Raw genomic sequence first — 26,109 nt, forward strand, 5'->3', positions numbered from 1 at the left:
CACTGACCAATAGGAGGCGGGGTCAGACAGTGACAGTTGATCCTCGACGGTCAGCTACAACGGCTGTAACGTTAATCACAACAGAAGACTTCATTTCTCTTTTCTTTGATTTAAAGGGAGGAAATTGGTTCAAATAATGACGTATTGTAATTTAAAAATGTACTGAACGACGTGTTAGTGGTATTTGTTTTTAATTGTCCTGTCGACTGTTTACCTTTCAAGCATGGTGAGTTTGACCCCGTTCCCTTCTATGTGGTGTTGGCAGTGTTTTAGTTTCGTGAACTTTGTGTCAATGACAACCGCTTAGCCTAACGTTATATACTGTACGACCAGTTGCTTTCGTCCACTGTGCCCTACAGAGATCAGTTGGATTAAGTTGGTGATTTAAACGGGCTTTACTTGTGCTCAGTGCCTCATCTGTTGCGGATAAAATTAGACTCCTGCAGCGTTAGAGATCCCGTATCACTGTGGATCTGTTGAGCCCCGAAGGAAGAAGCCCGAGAGACAACTGTCAGGGCCTATATGTGCTTCACAATGTATTTACTGTGAACATACAACCTCTGAAACATATATAGGGTTACTGCATAGATGTATTACACCCTGTACAACACAGAATTATTAATAACGCCCATATAAGTTACGTTGAGGTTGTCAAATAGACTTTTAATATGTTTTCTCTGACCCTTTAAGATGACTGCACTTGTGCTTATACCTAAAGTTACACTATTATATGTAATGACCCAGTTGAATGACTCTTCTCATTACCTGTTGATGTGTTTCAGGATGCTGAGGGACCCCGGGCCCTATGTGACCTCTGCTTGGCTCAGGTGTGCCGCAGCCTTGATGCTCTGTGTAGCAGGCGAGCAGACGGCTCCATGTGCCTCAGCTGGGCCCCACTGTTCCCACAGGAAATGGTTGACCAGTTACTGCATAAGATGGCAACTAAAGGTAGGTCAGGAGGACAGAAAAGGCTCCAACAACATAAGTATCAACAGCTGAGGGCAAGTGCAGCTGTGGAGTGATAGTTTTATAAGCAAGTTGTAGAAAAGGGACAAATAAGCTCACACCATGACAAATGTGACTCTCCTATGACCTTCGGTTAGTTCTCCAGGCACATAACTTCCTGTATAAACAAAATTTAATTAAAATGTCAGAATACTGTTATCCTTAACTTACCCTGGCCTATCATCATATGACCTATTAGCTCACTGTGCCCTATGCCAGGCTAAAACGATGGGAAAAGTCTGTTCCACAAACATAAATGTGGCTAAGCTGATGTTACTTTTCCTACAACATCCCTCTGTTTGCTTTTCCCTACAAGGGATACTGAATGACACAACTGTTGGGATTTTCCGAAACTGCAAAGAGCTCCGGCTGCGCCGAGCCTCCATCCGCTGCTGTCCAGTTTCTGCAGAAGCTTTTCGCCTGGCCCTGTGCCCTCACCGGCTCCAGGAACTAGATGCTTCCTGGGTGTCTGGGGGCCTCACCGGGGCTAACATCATCTCAGGCCTGGCCTCCAACCCGGAATGCCGATCCAGCCTGCAGAGATTGTCTCTCAGTGGGCTACGTCTGGACTGGGAGTCTCTGGAGGAGGATGGAGGGAGCCGTGTTGGCTTTAGCTTCCTGCAAGGCTTGAGGACGCTGAACCTTGCCAACACAGACCTGACTGATGCTGTCCTTGAGGATATCTGCACTCTCCCTCAGCTGGAGAGTCTGGATATCTCCTGTAGTCCCGTCTCAAACCTTACTGCACTCCTTGATTGTAAGAACACCTTGAGATCTTTGATTGCCCACCGGCTGCGGCAGCTGGATATGTCGCCTGCAAGGTTGCTGTTTGTCTTCAACCAGCTTCACGCTCTCAGGCATCTAGACTTTTCAGATGACCATATTACTGTGGACAGTGATGGGAGAGATGGCGACGAGACAGTGCGTCAGCTTCTGGAGGGGAGTCCCCAGGTCCTCCCTTCCCTTGTTTCTCTAGACATCTCTGGACGGAAGAGAGTCACTGAAGCAGCAGTCAGAGCATTTGTGGAGGCTAGGGGTGGACTGGTCTTCTTGGGCCTGCTAGCCACTGGGGCTAGCTCGTGTCATGTCCTGTCTTCACATAAAAACCTTAAAGTAAGGACTTGAGTTTACCAGAGCTGATGTCGTATTATGGTTTGTGACATGCCAGGACATTAGCGAGTGTTATGAGTAGTCACTTGAGCTTGATTCTCGCATACCTTCCTCATTTGTCTTTGACTTGAGGCTCTGTTTGTATGTATGCTGAATATACCCTCTGCATTTCCTGTCTGTCTGACAGTGCTGATGTGCTGTGTGTGTTTAGGTAACTGGAGAAGCTAATGAGAACCAGGTGTGTGAGGCCCTGCGAAGGTACAGAGACCGTGAGTGTTTCATACGAGAGGCCCTCGTTCATCTCTACAATCTAGTCACTGACATTGACAATCCACGACCAGATATGCTAAAGGTACTATGGTTAGCATTGTGTTTAGTGTGAATACCTAATATTAATATTCACGTTAATTACAACAAGGCTCTTATTAGGCCGTTTAATCTATCGTTTTGGTTATGATTACTCACAAAAGAAGTTAGAGCTGAGATCTGGAACTTTTCTAAAACAACATTCAACCAGTAAAGATTGACAGATTGTCCAAGCCACTTTATTTCAAGGTAAAACTGAAGACGAGCACACCTTAAATGTCACCAATAATCCCTCATTGCACAGGAAAACTGGGTGCACAAATAGTTAAACCAGGAAGTCAGTCTGTAAACTGTGATTATTTGTCAGAAAATGACAGTGACAGATCTCAGCAATTACCTTCCTAAGTACAGTGTTTTTAATACAGACAGGAATAATGGCTAAAACTATAATAACAAAACCCAGATTGTAAGAAACTAGAATTATACTTTAATAATTGCATTGTATAATAAATTAAATAAGATTTTTTATTATGTGTTACTCTTGTATTGTACAATATCTTCACTCATCCTCTCTACGATGAGTCGTTTTAGTTACTTAGTTAGTTAGTTAGTTAGTAAATCCTTTATTTAAACAGGAAGTCTCACTGAGATCAAGACTTCCTTTTCAAGAGAGACCTTTCCAAAAGAATAAACATACAGTATAAGCTCAGAAAAACACACAGAAATTCAAAACAACAGTCAGCTTTCATTCACAATGGATCATTATTTCCACAGTAGGAAACTATTTCAAATAGCATTCAAAGTATATATCAAGTAAGGTATAATGTGTTAAAATCTAAAAGGGATGAGATATAAAAATAAATCTACATAGATAGATAGATAGATAGATAGATAGATAGATAGATAGATAGATATAGATATTTTAATTTAAAGGTGTTTCTAACCCCTTCCCTTTGTAATTAGCAGTTTTTTTCAAGCTCAGTTTGAACATACTGTACAGCTTACGTTTAAATGTCCTTCGACCTGACATTATAATTACTGTATTTAGACGTGATCGGAAAGAGGAGTTTAAGAGGCAGTTTCTAGTAGAGCCACTTCACAGCTGGCTTGGTGAGTAGTTCTAGGTGGTGGGAAGCTTACAATCTAATAATATTGGTTCCACTTTATTTGGATAGTCCACCTACCAATAGTTTGTAGAGTATTTGTTTCATCAACTTATTAGTTGATATTCAAAAAACAAACAGTTAATTAAGGTTAGGGGTTAGGTTTGGTTAGATTTATGCACAAACAACATCTTGAGTAGGGTACGTTCATGAACTGCTGCATAGACTCTATAGACGATCTGTTAAACATCTCAAGACAAAGCAAATGTTACAAATACTCTTTAAACTATCTGTGGGCAGACTATCCAAATCAAGTCTTACCAGAAAGACACACAGGTGGCAGTTTCAGCCTTTTCTGGACAGTTTAAAATCCCAACAACTGTCTGTTTGTTGTCCTGAAGCACATGTGATGATGACATAAATGTGTTGTTTCCTGTAGCTGGTGCTGAGTGGGATGCAGAGCCACCCCTCCTCGCTGCACGTCCACCTGGTGGCCACAGCGTGTGTGTTCAACCTGACCACTCAAGACCTGGCAGAGGCCATGCCCGTCAGCCTGCTCAGCTCTACTGTCACCCAGCTGCTGAACGCCATGAAGACCTTCCCCAACCACCAACAGGTCAGGGGATATGCTTAATGTCTCAGATGACAGATCCATAATGATATCATGGAGTCACACAATAGCAAAATGTGGCATAGAACAGTTCTTTTGCTACTAGCTGGCTTGTCATTCATCAGTCTCTGACCTCGTATTTGCTGCATTTGGTTCTTCTACCTTCAGACAGTTCAGTTTGTAGCTACTAATACCTCATGCTGTCATATATTTTCTTATACCCATATGGTTCTTCAATTTATAATATAATAATAATTTCCATCTCTCCAGGTGCAAAAGAACTGCCTGCTGGCGCTCTGCAGTGACTATATCCTTCAGGATGTCCCCTTTGACAAGTTAGTTTACTTTCTCTCAGTTATAATATGACGTATGAGCCCACCGCCATGCAGTAGCCAAGATAATCAGTACACTCTTAGAGTGGCACTCTAGTGTTTTTCCAACAAATTGTGATCCAGTTCAAATATATTTTCTCTTGAAATGAAAGCGCCAAAAGAAACATTCCCTCCAGATGCAGAAGTGCAAACCAGAACTTTTTTCTGTCTGTACATCACTGGTATATTTTTGTAATACTGTGTTCCTTATATCCACGCTGTGATCATGGTTCAGGTATTTAGCAGCCATGCTGGTGATTAACTGGCTGAGCAGCCACGAGGATCCTACCCTTCAGAGGATGGCTGTGGCTGTCATCTCCATTCTGGTGGCCAAGGTCAAGACACCACTCACTTACTGTGCATTAGTGTGCTGCAGGAAGATAGTATAGCACCTGTCAGTTCTGCCTGTTAAGAGCCTGTGGCTCAGTCACCTCCTGCACCTCTTTGACACTAGTTTCAACTGCCAGCTTTCATGTGCTTTCATGTAGTCCAGTTAAGTGGGGTAAATTTCCCTGTGTGATAAAAGCACTGTTTGTTCTAGTTTGACATTTAGGAAAATGGTTTGAATTCAAAAAAGCATTGATCTATTTGTTTAATTTGCAGCTGTCCACAGAGGAGACTGCTCAGCTCAGCAAGGACGTCTTTATCATGAAGGTACATTTACACTTTTAGAGTTTAGTTTCCAACTTACACAACGCTGCCCCGGCTTAGCACCAGATATGCAGGAGTGTATTTCTAGTTCTCTCTCTCTCTCTTTCTCACCTCCTATATTTTCCATTACCTACCTGCTGTATACAGTCATTTACTCACTGTCACTGTCACCACATTGCTCCGTGCACTCTTCTCAGTTTACTGTTACTCCATTATTCAATGACCTCTCTATTTCTCTCTTTGTGTATGTAATCAAGCTTCTCCCTAAGCTTTAGTTATTTTTGTTATTGTATGTCTGGTGTTACTATTATGTAAACAAGTTTATCCAACAGTTGAATTTAATACTGCCGAAGGATGTTCCCTGCATAAATCTATTTACAAAATCTGATATTCTGTCTTTTTGGCTGTCTTACACCCCATCTTCTCATCCCGCTGTCTCACAGCAGCTGCTGGCTATTGTGCAGCAGAAAGCCATGGTGGGAGTGGTGGACTCCACTCTGAAGTTTGCCCTGAGTGCTCTGTGGAATCTGACAGATGAAATGCCCACCGCTGCTCGCAATTTCATCGAGTGCCAGGGCCTGGAGCTGTACGAGGAGGTTCTGGAGGTACAGGAGCCCCAAAAATACACTGATAGACACGTTAATACATGAATGATACACGCACACAATTATGCTGTCCCCTTTTATGTGTTGCAGTCATACTATGGTGAACCTTCCATTCAGCAGAAACTTCTTGGCCTCCTGGTGGGTTAGCGTGTGTGTTTTTCTTCCATGTGTGCCACAGTACTGAATGTTTATAGCTTATTTATTAAAAGTGATTGCAGTGTTTACAGCTTATTCTCATTTTCTTTTTGCAATCATTCCCACATTCAGGGCTTAATGCTGTGACATCAGGCAGCATCTGAAAAAGCTCTGTAAAACATTTTATTGCCCCCAAGTGTTTAAAATTATTTGACCAATAGGAATACAGTTAAATCCATTTGTAGGCATTCTGGCATAAGACAGTGCCTGTATACCCTCTGGCCCTAACACCTTTCTGTCAACATTACTATCACTGCTATTAATTGTGTCTCGCTGTGTTGCAGAACAATATAGCAGAAGTGGAGGTGTTACAGGCGGACCTGCTGGAGGAGGACCTGCTGGAGCACATCCTCAGCCTGCTGCAAGACTCCCAGGTGGAGGTTGGGGTCCGTTACTTTGCAGGGGGGATTCTGGCACAGCTTGCCTCTAGACCAGAGGCCTGGACCCTAGGCGACGAGCTACGCAGCACCATACTGAAGCAGCTGGTGTGTGAGAGAGGCGACTGTTTTGCTGGTTAACAGAAATTCTCCTTCAGCTTATTTCAAAGTATCTTTCTTTCTTTGCAGCATGCTTCCATAATAACGTGGCCCCAACTGGAGAGAGAAATGGTCTCGTACAGGTGAGAGAAACACAAACTGGACACATTTTTGTAAGTAGCTCCTCACCCACAAGCCCCCAGACACACCTGGCAGAGATCTGCACTCTATTAATTGCACTTGCCTAGTTTTTAATGCATCTACTCATCCTGTCTGTTCAATTCAACATTAAATGTTAGCTTCAAGTTATATAACACAGTTGTTTCCCCTCAATAACTCATCTTAAATTGTCTCTTACATAGCATTTTGTCTGGTTGTTGCTGATTTAATGTATACAATGTGTGCATGGTTTGAAACAATGTGAACTTTTAACACAATTGTAATAACCTGTATTGTCATTTATTTGGATATCTGCTGAGGTGCCATATAGGGACAGAATACTAGAGTGTAAACCTCAGACAAACGTAGGAAAAATTTGAAAAGAAAGAAACTGTATTGAAAACAATTTTCTGTGAGTAACACTTCAGTTCACATTCCATGGTTAGCATCCATGCCAAAGCAAATGGTAATTCAAGCTTAAAACAAACCAAAAGAGGTTCAGAATCACTAGATCAGAATCACTTTTTTTAATCTCTCTGTCTGCTTGTGTCCACATTTCAGGTCTTTCCATCCATTTTGCCCTCTGCTTCAGACTTGTCAGCCCTCAGGAGTGCAGCTGTGGGCAGTCTGGGCCATACATCTGGTCTGCAGTCAAAACAGTAAGACACACAAACAGACTACTGTGGGAAGCACATGGTTGGATTTATAGAGGTCAGCATATTTAGATCAATTTGTCATACAGAATTGTGTGTATTATAGTACTAGATCAGTTAGTTGATCAACAGAGAAATAATCAAAGTTGACAAATCAATTAGGCGATCAACAGATAATAAACTAATAATAAATAAACTATTTTGATAATCTATTAATTGTTAATGTATTCAAATAAAAATAGCAAAATAAATGATGATTTGAGTCTGTTAAATATGGAGATTTCCTTTTTTTCTCCTTTTATATCATATTAGACTGAATATTTTTCGGTCAGACAAAACAAGACATTAGAATAATTCATGTTGGACTTTGAGAAACTAGTATTTTCACTATTTTCTGACATTTTATAGACTAAGTAATATATTGCACCATGTGTAATGTTAAATAGATTCATATAGATTTTATCAGCAGTATTAATATTCACGTGCTGGTGGGGTCAATCACTGTAAGCTTCCATTCCTCTCTCATGTTCTTATCACTTCTCTCTATCCTCTAGTTTCACATTACAGCAGCATGCTGGAGAAGGAGGGCGTGACTGAACTTCTGAAGAATTTGGCTGCACATCCCGACACACACAGCGACATTAAAGGACTATCAGACAGCATCTTACATATGGTAGAGGAGCACCACAGCAGAGTCACTCAGGGCCCTTCAACAACCAGATAGGACCTTGAAACTCTTGACAAATATGCAAAGTAATGTTGTCTTTGCCTAAAATGTACTAGACATGAGGTGGCAGATACAGTATTCAAGGACAGACATGTCAGCCCTCTTGGAATTAAAGTGTAATGGAATACATGATGTCCTGTATATTTTATATAGAAAGTATGATCACAGTTATTTTTGTCATTATCTACTTTGATACTGTTGATTTAGTTGGAAATCCTTGAAACAAAAAAAAAACTGTTTACAGACTAGTGAATGTCCTATGTTAATAAATATTTCGACTATTCTAAGGTCAAATTGCTGTAAAATATGAAAATGTTTGACCTTAATAAAGTGTTCCAAATAAATTGTAAGTTAAAGTAAGCTAAGCTTGTGTGTTAAATCATGCTTAGAACCAAAACCTGTCACTAGAGGGTGCTTTGGCTCTGTAGCTCCAGGGCTGGTTGCCCTTAAGATGTTTGTGTAAAATATTCAATCATTAGATGTTTAGATTCAAGATCATACATGATAAATAACAAAATACCAAAGCAGACTGAATCTGCTATGTTTATCTGTCTGTACTGAGGGCCTCATTATACAGCAGTCATGCTCTAAAATAAGTTATCTCTCCTCTCTTGCTCTCCCTCTCTCTCCCCCTGGTATCCTAGATGCTGAATTCATTATATTTTATGTAACACAGCTGGAAGACAGAACTGCTCGTAGGCATCTACAGAGTCTATTCTAAGTTGGTCTATTAATAATTCCATTTGAAAAGTGGATTAACAACCTTGTGTGAATATTTGAGTTGTACCACCATGTTCAACTTTTAAGTGTCAAATCCCCTTGATTCACATTTTTAAATCCCTTAAAAGGAATTCAAAAGGATCTACCAAATAGGCTATGGCTTCCTGTGCTTGTGATTCAGCCAGGTTAGTCATATCCTTGCCAGTGGTAGGCTACACATTAGAAAAGAGCTGCTTAAACTGATCTAGGGTCAGCATTTAACAATCACTTCAATCCCTAAACCTTAATCTCACAGTGGCAGCCCTGTGGGATCAAAAGTAAAGTTCCCTATAGTGAACACGGTGTGATGCTACTGTGAGAAGTTCACGTGTGGAAATATTCTATAGCATGTGAGGAGGTACGGTGAACAGAAGAGCCAAAGGGTAATAGTGGTGTGCATTGTGTTAATCAGGTCTTAAGTTTCTGCCCCTGGCTCAAAGAGCCTATCAATATTAAAGTGACACATGAGACGGAGATAGATAGAAAGACAGTGTCAAATAGACAAGAGGAGGAAAAACAAAGGAGGATTATAGAATAGATCAACATTTTGGGAAAGATTCAGAGTAGAAGATTGACACCGCCAGTTAGCTTAGCTTAGCATAAGTACCTGAAACGCGAGGGGTAACAAAATCATCCTAACAGCATCTCTAAAGCTCACTACTTAACATGTTTAATCTGTTCAAAATCCATGTTAAAACCATAATTTGCGAGGTAATGTGACTATGTCTTGACAAGAAACAGTGATTTGAATCTTGATACTTAAGTACAGATTAAACAAATGAGATATAATCATGTAGCTGGAGCCAGCAGTAATTAGCTTAGCTTAAAGGTCCAGTGTGTAATATTTAGGAGAATGTGTTGTCAGAAATGGAATACAGTATTCATAGGTATGTTTTCATTAGTGTATAGTCACCTGAAAATAAGAATTGTTGTGTTTTTATTTCCTTAGAATGAGCCGCTTTTAGCTGAGCTGTATCCAAATGGTTGCAATCTGCAGCTTCACCACTAGATGCCACTAAATCCTACACACTATACATTTAACATAAAGACTGTAAATAAGGGGAAGAGGTAGCAAAATCCACCTACCAGCACCTCTAAAGCTTATTAATCAACAACTTTCATATGTTTAATTTGTACAAAAGGTTGTGGTTTTACTACGGGAGACTCCAGAAAGTTACTCCAGCACGTAACGCCTTGTAAAAGGACGAATAGTTGTTTGTACACTTCAGTGTTTGTTTAAGGATATAATGTATTAATTAGTGAGCTTTAGAAGTACTGGTAGACAGATTTTGTTACGCTCAGACGGAGCCAAACAAGCTGTTTCCCCAAGTCTTTATCCTATGCTACTCTGCTGGCTGTACCTTCATATATACCAAACAGACGTGAAAGTGGTGTCAGTCCCCTTATCTAACTCTAGGCAAGAAAGGACAACAGAAGGGTTAGCACTGGCAAAAAGAAATAGAGACAGGGAAATTGACTGGTGCAAAAATAGGATTTATGGCCAGAAATATCTAGATGAGATAAATAAAGCATGCAAGGGATAAAGAGTGACATGCTGGAGATGAGAGGAATAGAGTTAAGGGAAATTAAACACCCTTTCATGCTCCACGACTATTTGTGCAAAAATACAGCAGACCAATTTACAGAGTGGCTGTCTCAGTTTGAAACATCATTGTGCCGCTTTTGAGTTGGAGCTTAGTGTGAGTAAGCATCTCGTTATCTCACTCATGCAGCTAGCTCCATTGGATTAACATAATTGTGGACCAGTCTGGGCAACCAGAACACACTAATGTACAATGCAACGCATCTCCAGCTGTGAGTGTGCAGGCATGTGCTAGCCCACTTGTTTGGCAGTATTTGCAGTGCACGTGTACTCGTGCACTTAGTGAGCTAACAAGGCCCCACTGTGGACCATGAGGTCGACATAAGGGTTTTTGACTTGGATGCTAATTAGACACATTCACAAACCTTCTAAATACCCAGAGAGCAAAAGAGGGAAAAGTGCATCCAAAGAGCAGGAAGAGAGGTTGAACAACAAGACAAAGCAACAACAACAACAACAACAACAAAAAACAACCCAAAAACAAATAACACTTCTCCAGGCAGAACTGTGATGCACAAAAGGACACACCATCTCCTCTCAAATGACCTTTTATTGCTGGGGAAGGATACAGAGTTGGCAGGCCCCTGAGCCTGTGTGCAGATATGTAACAGCAGTAGGACCGTCCTCCTCTCTGCCAAGTGGAGGCAGGGGCTCACTCTTCACCATCAATCAATAGCCACTTTTGCAGAGGAGGGCCAAGTAGAGCTTATCAATATCAAGTCCAATAGAAAACCGACAGTATGTAACATACTACTGAACACAATAAATTCATTGTTGAAATAAATCCCAGCTTACAAGTCATTTCTGATAATAATGTGTATGTAATAATGATGGAGGAAGTGAGGGAAATGAAACTGGAAAAAACTCCATTATTACTATTTATTATGTTGGTAGTGAAAACCAGGTTCTTGCACGTCTTGATGTGCTTCAGTGTGGTCAAGAAATTAACTGACAAAGAAAAATAAAGTATAAAACAGGAGCAATCTTTGTATGTTCACAATTGTAAGCATAAGAAATTTAACTTAATATAAGTTGCAGCAGTTCCTTTATGTTCCAGCTCCAGAGCATGTTATGTTCAGTAACATCGCACAGCACAGCAGTATGGGTGGTTGTATTTGGCTGTAATTTGGTGCTGTCATCTATATGTGGCAGTGATTAATGATGAAATTTTGTTGAAATGACTGAAACACAGGCATCCAAGTCCCTAGAAATATATCCCTCATTTCTAACTTTGGTGTAAGTCATTCCACTGCTCCATTAGGATTTTTTTCCATTTTGTGTGTTTGTGTGTGTGTGAGTGAGTGTGTTTGTAAGTAGATGTGTCAGAGGGCTATTACGGTCGGTTAGAGCTGCTCTTACTTGATGTCACATCTCCTATCTGCGGGCATTTTACAGTGGCCAGTTTGCCTTCAGCTCAGTAGATGCATACAATGGTGCAAAAAAACAAAAACCAAAAAAAATACACGAGTTAAACAACCACAGGCAGAAAACAAGCCTGCAGGAGCTTTTGCATCCAATAGCTGTGTGCATTAAGTCCCTGTCTATTCACTGAGCTGGCTGGCAGTCACAGCTGTGCTATTGATGTGACCATAGCCAGCTGAGTGCATTCTAGAGCACAACAATATCCCCATTAGTACCGTTATTTGTCTATTTAAAAGAAATAGTTCGACATTTTGGGAAATTTGCTTATTTGCTTTCTTGCCAGGCTTAGCTTTGGATAAGTCTGGGACATTTTTAACTACAATTATTTATTTATTCTTACACTCCAACAACCAAACAAGATGAAAATATGTTAATAGTGAGCTTCAACAGTGCTGGTACATGGCTTTTTAGCCTTTGTGCAGAGCAAGGCTAGCTGCTCTCCATTTCCAGTCTATATTTTAAGCTAAGTTAATTGACTGCAGAAATCATACTTACCATAAAGACATGAAAGTGGTATCGATCTGGTCATCGAAGAAGAAAGCTAAAAAGCCTAGTTCCCAAAACGTCTCTTAACTCTCAAAATTTAGATTTTGCTGTTTAGATGATGTGGGACGATGCTGTTCTGGTTAGTGCCAGTAATGTAGCATTAGTGAGAAGAGAGCACTTCTTCTAAGCTTTTACACAGTACATTGTACTTGATGATCCGTGTTGGAGTCGATTATGGGGGCAGAACTGATGCTTTTTGTCTCTGTGTGTCAGAGCACATGTATACATGTGCCTCTAAATATGGTCTGAGTTTGCAGTGTGGGGGTGTAAAAAGTGCAGAATATTGAATTTCAGTTCGTCCACTTAGTATATTATTGAAGCACAGCATATTTAGCTTCTATAAAGTACATCCAAGTGCTCATATGAAGCAAAAAGTGTCAATATGGCCAGTTGTTTGCCTTATGTGCATTACACAAGAATAGCAACTAAGCACATATTTATTAAGAAAGGGAGACACAGGTACTCCTTGTCATTCCATCTGTGTCACTGTGCTGACATGAATTAGAGCAACAGCTCTCCTATTTCCAGGCTGCACCCTCACCCTTGCCTGTAGCTTCACATGACCTAATCATCAGAATGTAATACATGCCCACCGTTGAGACTAACTCATATACCGTATGCATGTACTGTATATAGATATAGATGAGAGTTTACTACACAGACCTCAATAGACATGCACATTATGCAATGCATTTTGTATGTACTGAAGGAACCCATGCAAATATTACACCGAAAGCCACGAGAGCAACCAGCAACCAATGGTTCAAATGTTCAGAGGCATCTCAGCATTCTGTTTTAGTAGGCAACTTGCAGTTACAGTATGTGGGTCACTATCTCCAGTAGCTTGGTACATGCATAGTTACGTATACTGCCATAAGTCAAGACCACTCCCTGATTAATGAAAATAATATTACATTTATATGTCACAAATGTATTATCTCTGGATAAACACTAATTAAGCAAAGCAGAAAATGCATTTGACACTCAACCACCCATAACCAGCATGTCTGTACTGTATAGTATACTGTTATTATACTGTTTCTTTAGTTAAAACAATAACATTTTTGTATTTGTAGTTCATTTTGGACAAATCCCAACAAAATGCTAGTGCCAGTAAATGTGTGAAGAAAGGTTTTTTTGTAGTATTGCAGATCACTTTACAGGAAAACAACAGATTGTGCGGAGTCAGAGCACAGACTAACCTCTCTGTCTTCAACACATTTTCATCACACAAGTACAGAATAACTTTAACTTGGTTGTGGTCCTCACAACTGCATTTGGTTGTACCACTACTCCCTCACTTCTCACAACCTGGTAGTCAGTCAACAGTTGGACAGCTCAGCATTAATAAGTAAAAGTCACATAATCAGCATAAAATATGTTTTTAACACAGATATTTTGACTTTTCATATTAGAAAAAGTTTTATTTAAGTGTCCCAGTAAGCCATGACAGTGTGATAGAACCAGCATGCACAATACCAGGACCCTGAAACAGAAACAGCTAAATGGAATTCAACCATCATTTATTTGTTTATCTACACCTTTGCTTTCCCTTCTGTGACGTGTCGTAATGCCTGCTGTGAAATAGGTGTTTTACCTTGCTGACCAAGCTGCAAGATATATTACAGTAACTCAGACTTGCATACATCCAAGCTTTTGAATTCAAACACTTTCCTAATAAAACTTGTATATAAAGTATATAAAGTGACATAAAGTGAGGGAAGAACAGCTCTCCTCCCTCTCAGGTCCCTCAAAAGTTCTATTTTGTTCTTAAATCAAGTAAATCATTCTGAGACACAGTTGATTGTACAATATAACACAGGGGACGGCATATTGGAGCAGCTACCTTTAGGCCATTGACGTCCCTAGTCCAATAAGGAATCATTTTCTTTCTGCTCCTTCCTTCATTAGAAGTTCATAACAGTCAATGTCAGGGTCAGTGGAGTGTTACAGCCAGATAACTTTGAGCAAAAGTATGGAGGTAATATGGAAGTGGTCATTCTGCACTAAGTTTGTTATCTTGGACTTGAAAATAAACAAAGCAGGTTCTGATATTTACCGTTGTGAACTGAAATAATTCTGTTTTTCTGGACAGCTGACTTATTGCTGTAATTCATGAAACACCAGGTTTGGAGTAAATTCACTCAATTCAAAGTGTAAATAAAAAGTGTAATTCACTTATCAAGAAATTAGGAGCATGTTTTTTTTTTTTTTTTTAAGAATGAATCTCAGTTGATTACATCTCATAAGGCTTTTCGGTGCATGAACAGTGCATGCAGAAACAGTTAGGACACTGCACTCAAACCCATTACCCAACTAAGAGAGAATGGAGTAGAAATCAATTATCACACTCTCCTGTTTACTTGCCATCCAGCAGGGCCCACTGCCAAAACAGAACTCAGCAGTTGGCACATGTCGGCTATAAACTTCACAAATAGATCTTCAACACAAAAACCGTGACTGTTGTTTGTTTTTGGGCTAATAGATGAGGGAAGCAAACTATCAGTGCAAAACCACACATCACTGGACCAAGGATGGAGGTGCTCACATCTGCGAAAGCTCAATCACACATACAACTACATAGAACACGCTGCTGTGTAAATGCGTGCACACATTTATCCATCTTCACTGGATAAATGCATTTCATTCTATGTAGACTGACCACACCATTTTTAATTAATGTGGAGGCTGTGAAGCTGAGTCACAATTCTCCTGCTATGCTTGTTGCCATCATGGAGGTCCACTGGGGAATTCTGTGTGCAAACAATGCTGACCCTATAAGTAGGGTCTAGATTGTCATATTACTGAGCAGCAAGTGTATCTATCTAATTTGTAACATTATTACAAACAAAATCATATTGTATGATGTGTGTGTATGTTTTTCCAGATAACCAAAATTATTCTGATTTATTTTTTAAAAAGCCTTGGATTACTGATTTTTTTACTTGGTCTTGTCTCTGCATCTCTAAATATAGTAAAATACCTTAAAAAGTAACAGTGGTTGCTACTAAATATAGTAGGTAATGCTCAAATTAAGTGCATTATGCAAAGTGTCAAGGTAAAAAACAAGCAGTTCACACCAGCTAAAACTGGCTGATGGTCTGAGCCAGACTGATGAATTACTGCTGGACTAAGATCATCATTAAAGAAGAGTTTGACATTTTGGGGGAAAACTCTTAATCACTTTCAGAGTCAGATGATAAGACTGACACCACTCTAACATTGTTTAACATATAGCTACAGCCAGCAGCCAGTAAGCTTAGCATAAAGACTGGAAACACATTTCTTAGTTGGGAGCAGTTTCCAGGTAACAGGGAGATACTGTTGTTGCTGATCCTGGCCAAGAAAACAAATGAGATACAACATGTTAATTAATTAGCTTTAGAGATGCTGCTGGGTGCATTTTGTTAACTCTCAACAGAGCCACACTACATAAGCTAACTGTCTCTGGCTGTAGCTTCATTACAATTGGTTATGAGAGTGTGATCAACCTTCTCAACTAACTTGAAAGCAAATAAGCACAGTTCCCAAAATCTGAAACTGTTTTTTAAGATGGTAAATGTGACCATTGATAACTACTATCACACAAGCCAATATTAGCACATGCTCATATTATACTGATTGTCGGTATAATATGTGCATGTGCAATATTTGTGTTTATTACAAAGTAATAAACCAAACTGCAAAGTCATACATTTTGATAGATAAACAGTAATAACCAAGGTCTTGGGACCTCCACAATGGCAGCCAGAGTGCACATTAGGTCACCTGGAAGCACACTACAATTAAGAAGAATTACATTCTTCATCTCTGTTGAATCCTGTCTTTTCTCTTTCAGAGCTGAGCCTGTTAAACAGACTCAGTTTGACTGCAGCGTCATTAGACTTCACAGACAGTCCTGGAAGTTGACAGGAGGCACTGTGGGAATCCATTGCGGCAGAGTGGGATTAAATCTTTTAAACAGTATGTGACGTTTTTAAATTCCCGTTGCCATGGTCACTCCTGCTTCGCAAGGTACGACCCGTCTCGCTGGTTTCTTCCTCAGTGTCCACATCCAGCTGTTCATCTTTCTTCTTGATGTAGCGCTCATAGAGCACCATAATGACTCCCATCACCCAGGCTGACACGGTTCCGGCAGCAAAGATGACAAAGCCGATGACAACAAAGAAAAGGTAGTCCCAGGAGCCCAGAGTCTGGTGACATAACGTCCGTAGCTGGATGCCCACCTCACCCAGACGACGGCCCTGCATGTCAGCAGGTGAGCCACACACCGTCTGGCCCTCATCTGTCACACAGACACACAGGGATGATGAGAATTAATCATTGGATAATGGAAAACAAGACATCAATATATTTGGTAACAACATATTTGGTTAGGAAATATAATGTAAATTGTAACACCGAAGTGCTTTTATATAAAAATTCCAGGGTGGTGTTATTCTAACAAACAACCTACAATAAACAGGTCAGCTGTCCTGAAGTGGAATTATTCAGACTATTGAGTCATCTTGTTTAGGAGGAATTTCTTGAAATCAATTCAGTTTATTTTTAATACAAGTAATTGTACCTTAAAGGCACAGTGTGTAACATTTAGGAGAATCTATTGGCAGAAAGGGAATATAATATTCATGGGTATGTTTTCATTAGTGTATAATCACCTGGAAATAAGAATTGTGTTTTTGTTACCTTGGAATGAGCCGTTTTTATCTACAAAGAGAGTGGGTCCACCCTAAACACTGGCTCTAGATGGGGTTTTGTGTTTTCCGTGAGTTCAGTTGCCACTGTAGTTTCTACACGCTGTATTCAAATGGTTGCGATCTACAACTTCACCACTAGATGGCGCTGAATCCAACACACCGCTGATTTAACAGTAGCAAGTAAAACTACATTAGGTCTTTGTCTATGAAATATTGCTTTTGTTTTTATTAAAGCAGGATAACCACATGCATACATAATTACTTTAAAAAAAACCCTGAAAAGTTGGTTTATAATCTTAATTGTTTTTCTATTATATTAAATATTCATGAGTATATAAGCAACAATCAAAGTTTGGAATCAGATCTCCTAACTTATTGTTTACTTAGAGTTTAATAATCAAAAACTCAGCTAACTTGCTTCATCCGGTCTTTAATCGAATGATGGCAACATAAAACCCCACACCTGACATCATATTATAATTACAATGCTGACGAAGCCTGATTGGTGCACAGAGATGCAGGACATCCCCTTGTGCCAACTGCGCCCTGCTCACCTCAAACCAGTGAGAAAAGCAAGGACAAAAACACAAATACAGATTCTTTCATGTACAAATACTCAAACGGTTTTAACTTTGGAACAATGTGTGCATGTAGGAATCACTCAGAGAAAGAGGCTGATTGACAAAATATATTTTCAGGGCCTTTAAAGTGCATTTCTCTGCTGATCTCCTTTGCAAATCTCAAGTAACTTTGCTTACACACAGCAAACGTATACAGCCTTGGCATATAATAATCATATGATTTACAGGATCCTTTGATGTTGTGAAATGCACAAATAGCTTAGCAAGGGAAATATTATACATAGCGCATTAAACTGTGAGTCTGTTAAATAATTCAAGCATATTTATATTGTTTTGCATAACATTTGTAAATGGCAGCAAACTGAGCTGAAGATATCTCTAACATATTCAGGATCACACAGCTAACAGATTAAAATGCAGAAAACTGCACCAGCAGGACGTTGTTGCCTTCTTTATCAAAAAATGGCAAGGCTTCAGGAGCTTCCCGTGTTTTTGAGTTGATGCAGCACTAAATTACAGGAAAAAAATCTTGGATGAATTATTCAAACTGCTTTCTCCCCCACAGTATTAGAGAGTGACTTAGGCCTTTGTGTCTGCCTGGAACCACAGATAATAAGGTTTCTCATCATCAGGCACTGGTTATGACTACAACTAAGTCCTTGCTGAAATCCACAAATCCTAATGAAAACACTGAGTTCCTCCTCTTTCACAAAACTACAGTAGATGGATACAATTTTAAAAGGCCTATCAGTCAAAATTAAATACACCACATGATGCCTGTCAAGAGAAGCATTTTCTTCAGAATATAATCCTGAAGCCTGGCTGAGTCTTTTGTTACTGTGAGCAGAAATGCAGCACAACACAACAGAGTGTTGCCATCTCCATACGGCCACTGTTTTTAATTGGCTTCTGTTTTTTTCAAAGCTTTTGTGCTGGGGGGATTTCCCACTGGGAGAGATCAAAAGACTTGGAAGTTTCTGCACAGGGAACCATTTTCTGTAATCTTATTTCTACACTGACAGTCTTACAAAAGAGCAGTCCCATTTTGCTGGCATATATTGCAATGAGAACTTATTGTAAAGAGAACTCTGTATGGAGATGTGCTGCTCTGTGACTCTGCAAGATATTTTCGGGAAAGGACAATAACAGAATAATTGTATGATAATTGTATTAAAGTCTTACATGAATAATTCATTATTGTAATCGTGTTTTAGATACACTTACACTCTAAGTGTTTGATGTTAATGGTGTAGAATTGAATTAAGTTTCAGTGACCTTTGTTTCATGCATTGACTGCAGAGGGACTCCTATTGCACAAAAAACATCCTTTAGGTCAGTGGTTGCCAAACTTTTCATCTGAGTGGCCCTTCATTGACCACCCGACATGTTCCAGATGTGTTCATTTTAATTTATTTCAAAGTAATAAGTAACGCAACAAAAAGTTTATATTGTTATTATGTATTTTCTAATACATCTGTGTTGTGAATGCTTTGGTTTGGTCGAGTGTGCATGTCTAGTAGCAGTGTTTATGACTACTTTTTGCTAAATACTTTTTTTATTTTATGTATCATTTTAGCAAGCACCTGTTTTCCATTAGTTTCAGCTATCATTTCATCTATATATCCACTACTTTTAATGAACTATATAAACTCTTTATCCATTACTTTAAGCTAATTCTTTCAATTGTTTATCCATTAGGCTACTTTTGCTAAATTAATTATTTTAACATTTATGTATTACTTTTAGCTAACTTACCTGTGTATTCATTTCAGCTAAATATTTCAACTGTTTCACGTCTTTCCCTTTTAGCTTGTCTGTCCAATAAATGTAGGTAGTTATATCATCTGTTTATTCATTCATTACTACATAATCATTTAGCTAACTATTTCAAGTTCTCTGCTAACTTGCCAACCACTTTTCATGCACTCTCAGTAGCAACATGAGGTGTTGGTGTTATAACTGACTCAGGTTGGTGGGAGGTGTGATTTGACAGAGGATGAGAGCGATCATACAGAAGCTTTCAATCATATCACATGACAAGTTAATTTCATAGGATGACTGAAACGTACGGCTTCCTAATATTTTATTCACTCAGTGCATAAATCCCCGTTCTTATCCTCAGAGAAGCTCTTCTGTGGCTCACAGATCTGAAAATAAGCGTGCAGCTGAAGAACGCGAGGACACTCAGCTTCTCTAAGCTCTATCCACCACCGAGAATTCAAAAGCATATTTTGATCCTCTCAAAGGCTGCTGCTGAGTACTGTTCACACAATATGCTGCTAGACTGTGGCTACAACTAACGCACCCATCTGTACATGCATACTCCCAACATAGACTATATAGGCTACATGCACAGACCTCCTCCACGAGACATAACTTTCCCATCTTCTATCTCTGTCCTTGCAGCATCTGCTAGAGTGTATGCGCACGTGTTTGTATCCGTGTGTGTGTGTGTGTGTGTGTGTGTATGTGTGCCTGTCAGCTATGAAGGAAACCCTTCTGGCTTCACCCCTTACTCCCTCCCCCTAAAGGGACTGGCATCAAAGAAGAGGGCTTTCCCTCCCTCCTTCCCCCATCCACACTCTGCTCTATTTCTAGACGCTCTCCTTATATAACAGCTGAAAGAGTGTTAATCTAGCCAGGAAGGCGAGACAGAGGGGAATCTGTTGGTTCCTTCCTGATGCTTTCTCTCCCTCACGCTCACTCACCCGCGTGCTATTGATGCGTCTCCTAAACCAAGGAGACAAGCGAGCCATGTTGCGTGAACCAGGTGAGACCCAGACGAGAGATAACAAGGAGACAGAGCTTGCAGCTGAAACACAGTCGTCTCCAAAGTGTTATCCTTCTGCCACCCCCCCTCAAGCACTAAAAGTGTGCTTTGTCGGTGTTTGTGTGCCTAAATGCATGAATGTGAAGGTGAATTTGTATGCGTGTGACTTTCCACATGCTTTAGAGGAGAGACTGTGGTACTGCCTGTGCTGCCTGCTTGGAAGAGATGGACAGACTGTGTGTATGCATAACAGAGGTACAGAATGTGTGTGTATCTATGTGTCCGCCTTCTCCCTTGCTGGCAGCTGTCACTAGAAGAGGCTCCACTCCAAATTAAGCTAGACAAAAGGCAATGAGCAGCAGGAAAATAGGACAGCTCTTGCAGGACTCATTTGGATTCGGCCTAAGCTGCACAGGGACCATAGTGAACTATAGTGTGTGTGTGTGTGTGTGTGTGTGTGTGTGTGTGTGTGTGTGTGTGGGAGAGTGAGCAGGGGATGCCTTTTTAGTAAGCGTGGCGGGCGTATTATAGCTATGGTGTTAGAATTATGACTGGCTTCTTGCTCAGTAAGACACACTATAAATAGCTGCTGCCCTTTTGCATAGTGACACATCCACACCAAAGCATAAGCATAATAACTCAAAGTAAGACAGATTGTGGAATATCAGACACATCTATCAGCTCGACAGTAATAAAACAAAGGGGGGGATCAATATTTGATGGTGCAACTATGATCCATTAATCACATTTGCAGCACAGAATCCCAGTAGCTAGATAAAATAGAGATTGATTAGTCATTTCGACATAGAATACCCGCATGTTTTCCTCCCAAATTGCAGAACACAGAGCTACATTAATGAACACAGTTGCGAGAGAAGAAATCAAATGGCTCCCTGCCTCCGATCTTCTTTCACCCTCTTTGTTATTTGAAAGTCTGAGTGCTGTCACGCTCCACTACCATCACCTGTGTCTCATCCCACTGAAAGCTGAGAAAGAGGTGAACTTTGCAGACTCTGCCATGGTTACATATGGAGTGCATACAACTACATATCTTGCAAGACACACACACACTACAATTCACGGGATAGAACTGTGGGAGATGATGGCGTGGTATTATCTGTTGTGTGTGTTGACGTGTCTCTATTATGTTTAATTGGTAATAAAGCACAATTTATTAGGAGTTTATAGTTCACAGTATTTTATAAATCAGTAACAACAATTTTAGGGTTGTGAAAAATCACTCTGGCAGATGTTTGGTCACGCTGCCTGGAGGAGGATAAAGACCATTAGGCAAACTGCCCTGGGCTGCCGAAAGCGCCAGTCTTATAGTGTCAACTGTTCATTTGTATTTGGGAATATGCAGCACTAAAACACAATATCAAGTGACAAGATGAGGCCCTTAAGGTGGGTCCTGCTTTATTTTGTAATCTTAAGACCCGTGTGGAAGAGGCTCCCTGTGTTAAAATATGATTTTATGATCCCAGTTTTGCTGAAAATAAAGTGTTTAATCAATCAAATCATCACACAGGCATACACATTCCACGGGGTCTATAGTTCATTTCTGACTTGTGGCTCTCAACAGGATTTTTCACAACCTGGTAACCCAAAAGTTGGTTTTACCAATGGCCTTTAATTGCTATAACATTTAACACATAACACACATTTAATAGTTACAACATATAAACCCTTTATAAAGAGTATCATAAAGTGGTTGCATTTAGTTATTTTCTGTTTTAAGTGTCTGCTTTTCTTTCTGAACTATTTCTAAAATGTTCTCTATTAATATAAAACACTTACAGCTGCATTTGCTGTATGAAATTGGTTAGATAAATATCTTCATGGGATGCAGGTCGTTTATTGAGGGCAGCCACCAGCAAAAGGCCAATAGTTTACATAACCGGGCATTATTTAATAATGAATAACTGGAGCACAGCAGTCCTTATATGTGATTGGGGCCTATCCACTTGATACTATAAGGGTAAAGCAACAATAAAGGTCATGTTGTGATTATGTCAGCTTATATGGCATTAGAATAAAAGAGAATAGATGATTGATAAAACCTTGGAACTTGAAGCCTTCGAGGTGGACCCACAGGCACAGGTCCTCGTTGTCGCACTCGCAGCTCCACGGGTTCCCGCTGAGCCCCACCGAGCGCAGGGAGGGCAGCGCGATCAGGGAGGTGATGTTGAGGACCGTCAGGTTGTTCCGACTCACATCCAGCACCTGGAGGGCCGCGTTTTCCGCAAAGGCGTCCGGGTGAATCTCCGAGAGCCCCGGGTTGTCAGTCATCCTCAGCATCACCAGGCTCGCCAATGGGCCGAACGTCCTGTCCTCGATCCGGCTCAAGGTGTTGAAGGAGAGGTCCAGGTAGGCCAGCTTCCGTAGATTTCCAAACGTGGACTCTGATATCTCGGTCAGGGAGTTGTTGCTGCAGTCCAAGTACACCAGATCGGAGAGGTAGTTGAGCGCGAGCGGTGGCAGCTCCACGATGCGGTTGTTGGAGATGATGAGCTGCCGCGTGGCCAGCGGCAAGTTGACCGGGAAGGTGGTCAGGTGCTGCCCAGCGCATTGAACCACCAGCTGGTCATCGCACACGCACCTGTCCGGGCAGCCCGAAGAGAGCACCGGGGATGGGTTCACCCCCGTGGTGAGGAGGAGCAGAACTATGAGCCGCAAGGGTTGCGCGCTTGGCTGCGGGGCAAGACGCATGACACCGCCGAGGGCTTCATCCACCCCGTTTGGAGAGAGTCAGCCACACTCACATTCTTCATTGATACATCCTCGAGTTTGTCCCAGAAATTAGTTCCACAGAGGTCAAACCTAAAGCTCGCCCGTGGCAACCTCTTGCGCGTAATGTCTCAGTTCATCCTGTTGGTTCTGGATCCAGCGTGCATCCACTGTCTGGAACTTGACAACCAGATGCCTTCATGCTGTTTCAAATGTCATTGATTCTTCGGGTTTCTTCCATCACAACACATCTATTCACACGCTGTAAACGTCCACAACGTCCTCTCATGCTGCGCTGCTTGCAATGTTCACGGTCAGTTGTTCCACAACATGTTTGCCATCGTCTCGCTTTCCGAAACTGAATCCAAATGAGGGGGGCGCACTCAAGTGCGCGGCGGGTGGGGGTGGGGGGTGCGTTGTGGAGTGATCTCACGCTTTGGAGTGAGCTGGAGCGAGGGGGGAAGCTCTGGACAGCGGAGGTAATGGAAATAGAATTCCTTTGTATAGAAGTAAAATTGTATATGGAAGCGTAATCCATGCATAGTTGTGGGACTTATAGTAAAGGAAGGTGACATGCAATGGTCAAGCTGCAGGCACAGTGATCACCATCTACACATGCCTCAGGGTGTGTGTGTGTGTGTGTGTGTGTGTGTGTGTGTGTGCGTGCGTGCGTGCGTGTGTGTGTGTGCGTGTGTGTGTGTGGAGGTGGAACAAAAATCCTGTGCACCTGACACCTGGGAAGTACATTGTGATCAGATCACATGGGCTTTGGAAACAAGAGAGTGGGGCAACAATGATGTGTTGAGAGAGGGAGATCCATATCAGACTATCTACACCACTCAGACCTATATGCACTACGAGGGTTTTACAGTAATGACTGACATATCAGCCATAGGCAACGAACACCCCAATTCAAACTGTACCCAGTATACAGCTATGATGGGACGAGATGAGATGGGACAAGGTGGTCTCAGGCAGCAGTTGTTTTTCTCCTCTCTCCGGTCTCAGTATGAGTCCTGAGTCTATTCTTGGTTCTCTGTGTAGGTGTTGAAGTGCTGAATCAGACTCAGCATGATGGAGGAGGAGGAGGACAGATGTGCTGCTGACAGTCCGTGAAAGAAACCACCCTGAGTCGACAGTCAACAAGCTGCTGACCACGCTCACTTTTTCTTTCACACACACATCCAAAAAAATCAAGTTTATCCTTTTTTTCTGTATGTATTCCCAGCAGTCAAAAAAAGAGAGCAGGAGGACTATAATCATCTATAACCTAATGCTTTTTCACACTTGCCATCCTGTGGACTGAACTAATCCACACAGCTGTTTTGTGGCATGGTATTCAGTGACTTTATGAGGACATCTAGTGACGAATACTTGGTAATGTTTCTCACAGTTAGCCGCTGCCATGCAACAATCTTCTTATATTCTTTTCTGATGCATGGTTTGCAGCTCGGTAATTGCCCAAGTCCCATGCTTACAGTCTTTAACCTCAGAAAAAGCAGTGGCCCACTCATAACTCACTGAGTCTTATCTGAATATTTCTCTAACACAATATAGCTTCACTCAGGAGTTGGAACAATATGGAAACTGTATAAACTGTACAGGTAAAACTAGTTCTCCAGGAAGCCATAACCTCTGGCATATCTCCATCTAAACTCTCATAACATCCTCTGTTTTTCTCCTGGTGGTCACAGGAATGATTCAGTATTACTATTTGATTGCCCTCATTGACACACCTCAACATTTTCTGCACTGTCATTCTACATTAGCATGACAGATATATTGTGAAATGTGAAGGACGAGCTCCGTATAAGGCATTCTGTCAAACAAGGGTGTAAATATATTTGTTTTTGGAATCCCTTGGCTTACAGCAAGTCACGTTTTACCGTATTTGCAAGGACTTGTCTCCCATATTTATCTCCATGGATAATTTACATTGTAAAACCTGTTTTGGTCACAACCACACACCCTGGATGTAGTAGATCAACCAACATGATCTACATCCAAAGTGTGTTGCCATACTTTAGGTTGTAACAAGGAGATAAAAAACATCACTATGATTTAACAATATATTTTATAATATCTGAAATGATTATGAGTTCAGTCCTTGTCAGTAGTGCATTCAGTGAGCCTGCGTCTGCTCACACAATTAACAGCAGTAACTCAACTTGACCTGATATGCGATACAGGAAACTCTGGCCTGCCAGGTCCCTGGTCACCTCAATAGAGGGCAGATTTTTTGGCTGCCTTCCATTAACAGGATCAGGGCCCTGTCACGTGAACCGGCTCACTGTCACGGCTCACTGGGGCACTTCAAAAGGACGGAGCCGTCATTAATTCTATTACTTCTTGCACCTGTGCTTTTCCTGCCAAATCAAAATGCCAGCCATAAAAATTGTTGTAAGCACAGTAAAAGTTGACAGTGACTGTCAGATAAATGGATGCCGTGTCAAATGAATCAATCAGTCACACATGTTCCCTGGTTGTTGGACTCTTAGACCCATTGTTTTACATCTGCAATACCTGATAATAAATAACCACAGTGAACAATCAACTCTGTGCAAATATTCAAGCACCTTATGTAAGAAATCAGAGAGGAGGTGGCCACCCATATATGCAATCAACTCGGAGCTAAGCCAAATCCAATCTTTCTTTCTTGCAACCTGTTTTATGACTTTTTTTTTTTTTTAAACCAGACGAGATAATACTATTAATGAACAAAAACGGAAAGAATAGAGATAGCCCAAGAAATAAATTACAATTTAATAGAAGCAATCTTCTTCTTTGCAAGTGAGTCCTGCATTAAAAATCTCACTTAAGTAAATTAAGGACAAACTAGTATTGTTATTACTTGCATTGTACTACTCCCCATACTGTAAGTGTGGGCTTTTGGGCTGTATACTAAATAATGGATTATTACTACTGATGCATTAATGTATACGTTGCTGGTTGAGGTGTTTTCTTACAACTATTTTATATAGTGTTGGGTAGTTTAAATCTATATTAATGCATTATAGTTTATAAAGTAATCAT

At 40.8% G+C, this 26,109-nt stretch overlaps 2 protein-coding genes across 4 annotated transcripts; one reads left to right on the forward strand and one right to left on the reverse strand.

Annotated features, from left to right (window-relative positions):
• The first annotated feature begins 23 nt into the window (after positions 1–23).
• LOC127365111 (protein zyg-11 homolog) lies at positions 24–8,331 on the forward strand. Of its 3 annotated transcripts, none has more exons than XM_051402852.1 (14): positions 24–226; positions 783–948; positions 1,322–2,118; positions 2,327–2,467; positions 3,964–4,140; positions 4,405–4,469; positions 4,741–4,840; positions 5,109–5,159; positions 5,600–5,761; positions 5,852–5,899; positions 6,241–6,441; positions 6,523–6,575; positions 7,153–7,250; positions 7,799–8,331. In XM_051402852.1, exons 1-14 carry the CDS (start codon positions 224–226, stop codon positions 7,966–7,968), a joined length of 2,232 nt encoding a protein of 743 aa, XP_051258812.1. In that variant the 5' UTR covers positions 24–223; the 3' UTR covers positions 7,969–8,331. The 3 variants fall into 3 exon arrangements, with proteins under 3 accessions (XP_051258812.1, XP_051258821.1, XP_051258829.1); XM_051402861.1 differs by having other exon boundaries at positions 5,603–5,761; XM_051402869.1 differs by lacking the exon at positions 5,852–5,899.
• Positions 8,332–10,865: 2,534 nt separating this feature from the next.
• On the reverse strand, positions 10,866–23,464 carry LOC127365123 (leucine-rich repeat-containing protein 52-like). The gene is made up of 2 exons (XM_051402883.1): positions 22,410–23,464; positions 10,866–16,586 (listed from the first exon to the last, which is right to left on the reverse strand). The coding sequence occupies exons 1-2, from the start codon at positions 23,056–23,058 to the stop codon at positions 16,258–16,260; spliced, it is 978 nt and encodes a 325-aa protein (XP_051258843.1). The 5' UTR covers positions 23,059–23,464; the 3' UTR covers positions 10,866–16,257.
• Positions 23,465–26,109: the final 2,645 nt, after the last annotated feature.

The sequence above is a fragment of the Dicentrarchus labrax genome, unplaced genomic scaffold, assembly GCF_905237075.1.
Source record: "Dicentrarchus labrax unplaced genomic scaffold, dlabrax2021, whole genome shotgun sequence".
NCBI classification, from domain to species: domain Eukaryota; kingdom Metazoa; phylum Chordata; class Actinopteri; family Moronidae; genus Dicentrarchus; species Dicentrarchus labrax.